A 9,362-nucleotide genomic window follows, 5' to 3' on the forward strand; every position below is an offset into this window, starting at 1 on the left:
ATCTAATAACACATACATTAAATTCTCAGCCCATCTAGTACATTTCTATAAACCCAATATGTCAACTACCTAGAGAGGAGACATTACCACACATCACTCTGGAGTCTTTACCACTCACTTTCCTCAAATACCCCTTCTTTAGGCAGGTTAGCAAGTTATTGAGTCTTTCAGGACATTTAATCTCCTGCTCTGATCTTCTCAGTATCAGCTTTTCACTAGAGTCTGAGTTGTTCTCTTCTTCCTTGACACTTTCCCCTTTGATGATAAATGATCAGTCAGTAGGGAAATGCAGGGCCGCCCAGAGGATTCAGGGGGCCTGGGGCAAAGCAATTTCAGGGGTCCCTTCCATAAAAAAAGTTGCAATACTATAGAATATATTCCGTTGGGGGGCCCTGCGGGGTCCGGGGCCTGGGGCAAATTGCCCCACTTGCCCCCCCCCCCCTCTGGGCGGCTCTTGGGAAATGCCAAAGTCCACATATTCTGTCAATGTTTTGGAATTTTCTGGGATGACTCTTAGATCCCTTTGATTATGTCAAAATGTGTCCCCCGATCTGTCTGGACTACATAAGACCTCAGATGCAGCTGTTCTTGAATGGTACCCCTTTGTCCCCAAGTACTAGAGGTGTCATTCCTTAGGCTCACCCCATCTCTTGATTTAAGAGATGGGAGATCACGGGCCCTTTTGTCAAAATAATATTTCTGCTTCCACTTCTGATTTTCTTTCATTTTCCATATGGTTTCATTGTTATGAGATTTCAGCAAGTAATCAGTAATTGGTAAATTAGATCTGATCCTTCTTCCCATTAACAGCTGAGCTGGAGAAAAGCCATTCTCCAGGAGTGTACTTCCGTAAACCAATAAAGCTTTATACAAATTGCCCCCACTATCAAAATCTTTTTCATACAGTTCTTTACTGACCGAATAGACTTTTCCACAAGTCCATGTGATTGGGGGTCATTTGGACTTGATGTTTTGTGATGAAAATCCCAATCTATGGCAAATTGCCTAAAATCTGCACTGGAAAATTCCAGCCCATTATCACTAAAGACTTCATCTGGAATTCCATGTCTGGAGAAGATTCCCTTCATGCTCACTATTACTGACTTACTATTAGCACTGTGCAGTGTGCAAATTTCTGGATACAGAGAAAATAACCTGTGACTATTAAATAATCCTTTAATTGCCAGGTAAATAAGTCAGTGCCTACCTTCTCGTAAGTCCTTGTGGAACTGGATGAGGTCTCGGTGGCTCTGCCTGTTGCCATGGCTTATATTTCAAGCATGTAAAGCCATTTCTTACCACATTAGTAATGTCATGATTGATCCATGGCCAATACAGCACCTCTCGTGCTCACTTATTTGCACTTCTCAATTCCCAAATGACCGTCATGGATCTTCTGTAGCATTTCTTTTTGGAGGCACACTGGAATTACAACCTTACTGCCCTTGAAAATTGCCCCATCTATCACAGTAAATTCATGTCTGCAATTCCAATAGATTTATACTTGGATGGCAGGTACTTATTTTTCAGACCACCCTTTAATGATCACTTCTTTAAGGATCCCCAATGATTCATCTTTCATTATTTCTCCTGCTATTTGTTGCAGTTTCCTGTTAGCTATGGGAATTGACTTTACAATCAGATCTACATAGGCTTGAATCTCTGTCTCTAAAGTCTTCTCATAGTGGAAGTCACTGCTCTGGAAAGTGCATCTGCAGTGAACGTGAATTTACCGGGTGCGTAGGTCACAACCAAATCATACTTTTGCAGCTTTATCATTCTTTGAAGCCTTAAGGTACAGTCATTTAGCAGTTTGCTAAATAACACTATCAGGGGCTTGTGTCCAATTCAACTTCCACTATCTGGCTGTAAATATACTGATTGAATCTCTGACAGGCAAACAATATTCCTAAAAGTTCCTTCTCAATCTGTGCATATATGGTTTCTTCCTCAGTCAGTGATTTTGCATGCATATATCACTGGTTGCCAACAAGCCTCATGCTTCTGTAAAAACACTGCACCTAACCCAGACTTTGAAGCCATCTGCTGAAATTTTAATAGGCCTTCCTGGTGCATAGACCTTTAACACTGGCTCTTGTATTAGTTGTTGTTTTAAACCTTCCCATGATTCCTCCTGTTCTGCACCTCAGCACCATTCACTTTTTATTCTCTAGGTGTAAAATGCTGCTTTGGTAGACTAGGTATGAATTTTCCAATAATTCACCAATACTCTTTCTCTCATCCCCCTCACCCACAGGTCGTCCAATCTTTTATCCTTCGTTCTCTCACACACTTCACTCAATGTCTTCCATCAGGCTTCTGTTTATGCTTGGAACAGCCTCCTCCAATCAACTTCATCCTTTTTGTCAATGTTCTTTGGCTAACTTGTCCTGACAATAAAGTCCCATTTGAATTGATTGTTTACACTATATTGTAAATTACTTATGTCAAGGACTTGTTTGTGAAGTACTCCATGTACGAATAACAATACATGCCTTGGCATTATTGAACTTATTATAATTGTACCTTTGACTTGTTTTTAGCATATTAGTATAGTCAATATTATATAGTTTCTTAAGATATCAGAGACCACTTTGCATTGGGACAAGTGCATCAGAGTATAAAAAAATATTAGATTTGATCCTGCAAGGTGTTGAGTCCCTTCATCTCCAGTTGAAATCAATGAGAGTTGAGGACTCCCTGCACACTGCAGGATGGAGTCCCTTAAAATATGTATGGTGCATTGCAACTGTTGTTCAGTTCAAAAATAGTGCTGATATAAATGAGCATAAATGGTGACCTTATGAGTGTGAATGCATTTTACACCTGTGTAAATGAACTATAGTTAAAGTCACCTTTTTTATTCACTGAAAAACCCTGGATCAGTACTGGACTGTTTATATGGCCAAGTTAGAAAGCTCAGATAAACTGGGCTCTATAAGGCAAACAATTGATCCAGCTTTCTATCTTGGGTCTCTAAAGAAGCATACTCCAGCTATAGCCATTAAGCCAAAATGAGGATTGTAGTAAAAATTCAACTTTTGTTTTAGAAATAAACAAATTTATTTTGAAAGGTCTTGCTGATCTGATGCCTTGCAGCATCCTCAGCTAATTTTTTTAACGTAAGCATCGTTCACTGGCTTTCCAAGGGTATGTCTACACGGCAAGGGAAAACCCACGGCTGGCCCCTGCCAGTTGACCCCGGGCTCACAGGGCTCAAGCTGCAGTGCTGTTTCATTGCTGTGTAGGGACGGGCTGGAGCCTGATCTCTGGGACCCTCCCACCCCGCGGGGTCCTAGACCCAGCACAAGGGCACAAAGCAAATAAAACCACATGTATTAAGGCAAATGGATTGGGTCATATCTCACGCAGTTTGGAAGCAGTTCAAACTGAAGCAAATTCAGGATTGGTGCACATTGGAATCCAGACTGTAGTATGGCACATTTGCAAGAGCCTCTAGTGAGTCTCATCACTCACCCATTGTAAAGACCCTTTACAAATATACCCTAAGAATCGCTCCACCCCATTCTGCAGGTTACTCAACTGGTAACTGTGTCACACGTATGCTAGTTCTTTTCAGACTTAAGTCCCAGGGCTTGGGATATAGATAACAAAAAATATTACAGCCATTTTAAGAGTTTGTCCTTTTCAGGTGAGTAAAAGTTGACTTCAAGCAGTCTGGAGTTTTAAGACTTCACAAAAACATATCCTCCTTTGCACTCAGCATCTGGAGTGTTATCCTCTCCCAGCACAAGAAGGCCCATCAGCCCTTGTAAGAAGGTTATAAATTTTAAGGCAGTGATTGGGGATTTGGGGAAGCCTTCTGGACATTTTCCACTTTAATCAGGAGAATCTTGTCAAATTCCTAGCCCAGTGAAATCACACTTGTTTTGCTTCTGCCCAGTAGTATTTTGAGGGCAGTGCTGATAGAAGTCAGAGCCAGCAGCAGCGCAGAACTGCAGAAGTAAGGGTGGCAATGCCATACAATGCCACCCTTACTTCTTCGCTGCTGGTGGTGGCAGTGCTGCCTTCAGAGCTGGGCACCTGGCCAGCAGCCGCCGCTCTCCAACAACCCAGCTCTGAAGGCAGTGCCACTGCTAGCAGCAGCAGAGAAATAAGGGTGGCAGTACCATACCATGCCACCCTTACTTCTGTGTAACATTTGACTTTTGCACCGGGAGGGGTGGCTACAAGGGGGCTAAGGTAAATTTTGGGATGGCTATAGCCCCCACCAGGCTGTCCCAGTGCCATCCCTGTAAAGGGCTAGACCTTGATTTAACATTCTGCCATAAGTCTCCAGGAGCAAAACAGAAAACAAGTGTCGACTTGGAGAACCACAGTTCATTACCAAGTTCCCCTTGCTTGGGAAGAGACTGATAGTCGGTTATTGCCCCCTCTTTGCCAGCTCTACTGTGCTGGTTGGTTTCTTGTAATGGAGGCAAGACTCCATCCATTCTCCACTCCATGCCCATCTGCCTGAGGCTACTCTCCCACTATACTGCAACCTGCAATGCAAGTAGCCCACGTGTGGGATACGTTGCACCCCTTTTACTCTCACCTGTGTGCATAGGGCACATGCTAATCTTATACAAAATACGTAACTGTCCCTTTTTTATATTATATATGTACTGAATTTGTAACTAATCAACTACACAAATGGACAAGTACGAGACAGTGACTATTATTCAGTCCTTGTTGCATAGAAAAATATTTTAATTAAACTATAACCAAGACCAAGCAGTGATCAAACACAAACTTAGAGGCTGCGCAAGACACTACATCAAGCATAATCTCTCCCTTTTGGTTGATATTGGTACCTTTTTGCAGATCTTAAAACTGAAATCCATTTCATATGCAAGATACTGTATAAAATATGCTTGTTGCCATTTCACTCTGTTGTTTAATGTATAAAAATATATTGGGTTTCCATTGCAGTTAACATTTTAAAAAAGAATTATTTGAAAGATGAATGTCTACAAAAATATAACACTAGTTTAAACAGGTTTACCTGAGAGAACACAGATATTGACTCAAAATACATAAAGCATTCACACGTGCAGCGGGGGGGGAGGCAACCTTGGTACGTTTAAAGAAAGGGTACATGTTGGTAACACACACCTGAAGTACTTATCAATTATCATGTGCTCGTACAACATAAAACAAAATCTCAAAACCCATCAAAGGAACAATGCTCATAAGCAGCTACAGTACAGGCTGTGCTTTTGACAAGCAGGCTCTTTTCCTTCAGTTTGATGTCATCTTGCTAAGGTATCTTCATTTTTCTCCCATTTTGGCCTAAAACTGATGTTTTGAGAAGACTGACCCTGCAAGATTAGAAAAGAGGGCTAGTTATTATCCTAGCAATCTGTTTAGGAATGCTAGGGTTATGTGATATCTTTTATTTTGGTCTATTCAATTTGTGTTCAATCTAAACTCTTTGCCACTGTAAAAAAAAAATCTACTGGGGTTATATTACTTTGGGGCAAAGCTGTCTCTGGGGATTGGTTAATAAGATATAGAGCTGGTCATCGAGAGGCTGCCAGTTCAAATCCCCCCAAAAGCAACAGTGACCAGTGAATTTGTTACCATTTGGCGGTTCTCAGTGGCCAGGCGTCCATGTTACAAAAATAAGCCCTAATAGTATGTGTCAGTGGGAAGGATGAGACTTGAATGGACAGGGAATCTGGACAGGGAATCTCTCCTAGAGATAATTTCTCCAGGTCAGAGGTGAAGCATAATTGCTATGAAGATTTCACTGTTGCTATTTCTTTTACCTCTGTTCTGTGAATAAACAGAAGAATTCAGTCTCCAACCTTGTTAGTTTCACTTGATGAGCTTTTATGAGCACTAAATTCACACAGACCCTTTTAAGAAAAACCTTAGTAAAAATATAATAGCTTAAGAAAGTAATTATGGCCCAATTTGCCATGAATAGAGCACATAGTAGCGTTATATGGGCATATATGATCTAGCACAATCTGAACAACACACAAAATTCTCCAAAATTTGATGCACTATAAATGTAAAAGGAAAGAAGGATATCAATTATGATTAAAATGGCTTTGCAAAGGATTTGATAAAGAAAGATGGGCAGAAAACTAAGAATTATTATGTTGAGTTGTCTGAAAAATAGACAGTCGAAGGCTGGAACAATATTATGGCTTTAAAGGCTTGTATTTAATTGGTTAGTATTGTACATTAGACTTACCTTGTGAGGTTCTCTGTGGGTATGTGGAAAAATAGTTGGGAGATAGTAACTGTCTTCTACCCATTCCATGGGACCTTGAAAGCACACAGTCTACATACATATCCCAGAAGTTCTGGGCTAAGTCATTGAAGAGTTCATTATGCTTGGCCTTTGGTGATTCTTTTAGGAACATCATGAAATCCCAGAGAGCAATGATAGCATCTGCTACCTTGAGTTTCTTCATTTCCACCAGCCTGTGAGAGGAGATCTCCCAGCAATGATGGTCAATCTCACCCAGGCTTCCAGGAGGTTCTTTCTGATATTCTGGATTGGCATAAACCAAATTCACTATCAATATACAGCCCAATTGAAGGTACCACCTTCTTCTACACACAGAGTCCATGATTCACACTGGTACCTAAAAGAAAGGACATAAAAACAATAGTAACTTTGCCCTTCTCTAATCCTTTCTCACATAACTTTAAAAGGTATCCCTAAGATGATTTATGAACTGTGGTCATGCATAACACTTAACATTTATAGAGCACTTTTCATTTCCAAAGCAGTAGTATAAACATTAACCAATACCATATGCTTTACAATATGCTTGCAAAGCAGCTACGTATTATTAACTCCATTTCACAGATGGAACAATTGAGATAAAAAAGTTCAATGACTTGCCAATAGTCACAGACTATGTTGGCCTCAGAGCTGGTCTTAGAACTGAGGAGCTCCCATCTACCACTCCTGTGTTTAGACCACCCTGCCTCTCTGCTAGTTGTTCAATTATTAGTAGAGATTTAAAGAATTATAACACTCATGTTTAAAATTATTGTAATCAAGTATCAGGATTATAAACAATCTATGCTGCTGGCAGTTCTGTCAGTCACTAATCATTCCAATTCAGACTGGCAGTAACAGGGCAAAGAGTAGACTGTTGCACACAGAATGAGGCTTTCCAGCCATAACAGAGGGAAGAGTAAGTCCAAGGCTGTCTTCTTTTAGTATTGCATTGAAATTAAGCAAACACTTATTATAGTTTTTCTAACGTGTATGCATAAAATATTAGATATCTAGAGAGAGCAGAATGGGAGAGGCAAAGAGTAGCAACCCCACCAGTCATAATGAAAAGCCAAACACTACAGAGTATACAGCCATTGTGAGCTGATCTACACTGTGAAAATTCTGACCTGAAATTCTCCACGGGTGCAGCTCTATCTGACTACTTATGCTAAACCATCTGTTCCACCTTGTATTTAGCTGTGACACTGAGTACATTTCCCAGACCTGCAGAAGAGTTCTGTGTAGCTCAAAAGCTTGTCTCTCTCACCAACAGAAGTTGGTCCAATAAAAGATATCACCTCACTTACCTTGTCTTTCAGAACAGGGTTAGATTGCACAATGGTTAAAACACCTGAGCCTCTCTGTCCTATAGCTTCCACTATTGTTACCATTGACTGAGCTACACTGATGGAAAATTACAGGTCTGAAGTTTCTCCATGAAGACATACCTAAGAAAGCAGCTGGGAGATGAAAGCTGGGAGATGAAAGAGCTGGCGCCAGGATGTACCTTGTAAATAGGAAGAACACTGTTGATTTGTTTCAGTACATAATATCTTTGTTTCTGTGTCTTTTTAATTTTTAATTATTATTCAAATCCAAATGAAGCACACTTTAAAAGGAAATCTGTTCCACTGTGATGCAACTTGTATTTTAATTCAACAATTATTCTCCTCGACATCCACATATTCCCAGTGCTTGAATACAGGTGGAATAAAACGATTTGCACAGACCAAGTTAATTATGGCTTATTGGCCTAATCCAAATCTCATTGAAGTCAATGAGAGCCTTTCCATTTTTTTGACATGATAGGTTGTCTCTCCCCCAAGGTTTAGAGCCATCTCCTCTATTTGAACCCAAGAGTCACAGGCCTCAGAACCTTAACACGAAGTTTAGGAAAACACCAATACGCAATGAAGTATATTAAATTGCTATTGTTGTTTCAGGGATATACAAACTGTTAACTGTCCAACCACTTGGGGAACAATTCGCATTCAGTCAAGAGAACCTTATTATTCCTCTGCTGACTGCCTGAAGAGGTCACACTCTCAAATTCTGCTAGCCTACTCTCACAATACAGGCAGATCTGCCGGCTGGAGTTTTTAAGGTTGAGCTGTTCATTATGTCTCTCCAGAGTAAACTTACACTATCGTGGTTTGGATGACCCAGTAATTACACATGTCCATAAGAGCAGTGTCTTGGAAGAGCCCTTCATTGTAGTTCTCAAACAACAGTTGGGAGAAAGCAGATCTGTTTTCTATTTCCAGCACTGCCACAGACTTGCTATGTGACCTTGGGTAAGTCACAACCTAGCTGAGCCTCTTTTTTTTTTTACTATCTCTATATAATACGGGTATAATAATATGAAGCTACTTTACAGGATTGTGAGAAGAATTAATGTTTTTAAAGCACTTTGCTAGCCTTACAGAAAGGCATTGCATGCTCAGTATTGTGATTATATCCAGTGATGAGATTGATTGTTTTAGGGTCGGAAGGTAACACCAGCTTCTTCTCTTGGAGAGCAGCGTGGTCCAGAATGCAACTTTGTCACTGATTGCCAAGTCCCAGGCACCAGCGTTAAGCACCAGCTAATTAACACTTGGAATGCAGCAGCCCAGGATGGCTTCAGCTGTGGCACCAAAAAGAAAAGTTTAAAAAGAAGTAAAAGACTGCGAGAACTGTCTCAAACCCAGCAGCAGCAATGGGACTGGCAAAACATCCTTTAGACGCTTCAGTCCCCAAACCATTATCCAACTTTTAGTTCTGAGGCAGGGATCATCTACATTGTCCCTGTTCTGTGCTCACTGTCCTTTAGCTGGTTGTACGTTTTTCTTAGCCCCTCCTCTCAACAGGCTGGGGGGAGTACAGATACATAAGGATACGAGACTGAGGAAAAAGATAGATGATAGTAAAGGTTTGAAAACCTTTTCCCTCATTTGGTATCTCACCTAAATTCCACCCTGCAGATTTATTTGTCACAGCATTTATAACCACACTTTTCACTGTAGTCAGATAGTCCCTTACCAATTCTCAAAGTAAAACCAGCAAAGAAGTATGTGTGCTACCAACTTTCAGAGGTATCAGGTAAGTACAAAATAGTGATTTGGGCCAAAGA

The 9,362-nt window shown here is 40.6% G+C and overlaps 1 protein-coding gene across 1 annotated transcript; it reads right to left on the bottom strand.

Annotated features, from left to right (window-relative positions):
- Positions 1 to 4,769: 4,769 nt before the first annotated feature.
- LOC117871528 (protein FAM237B-like) lies at positions 4,770 to 6,606 on the bottom strand. Its single transcript, XM_034759365.1, has 2 exons — positions 6,209 to 6,606; positions 4,770 to 5,324 (listed from the first exon to the last, which is right to left on the bottom strand). Exons 1-2 carry the CDS (start codon positions 6,588 to 6,590, stop codon positions 5,296 to 5,298), a joined length of 411 nt encoding a protein of 136 aa, XP_034615256.1. The 5' UTR covers positions 6,591 to 6,606; the 3' UTR covers positions 4,770 to 5,295.
- Between the last annotated feature and the right edge of the window lie 2,756 nt (positions 6,607 to 9,362).

This window comes from Trachemys scripta, chromosome 2, assembly GCF_013100865.1.
Source record: "Trachemys scripta elegans isolate TJP31775 chromosome 2, CAS_Tse_1.0, whole genome shotgun sequence".
Lineage (NCBI taxonomy): Eukaryota > Metazoa > Chordata > Testudines > Emydidae > Trachemys > Trachemys scripta.

Coding starts and splice junctions, on each gene's coding strand:
- LOC117871528 (XM_034759365.1), bottom strand. CDS start 6,590: ATGGACTCTGTGTGTAGAAGAAGGTGGTACCTTCAATTGGGCTGTATA. Junction 5,325..6,208: donor CCCACAGAGAACCTCACAAG/GTAAGTCTAATG, acceptor CTAATCTTGCAG/GGTCAGTCTTCTCAAAACAT.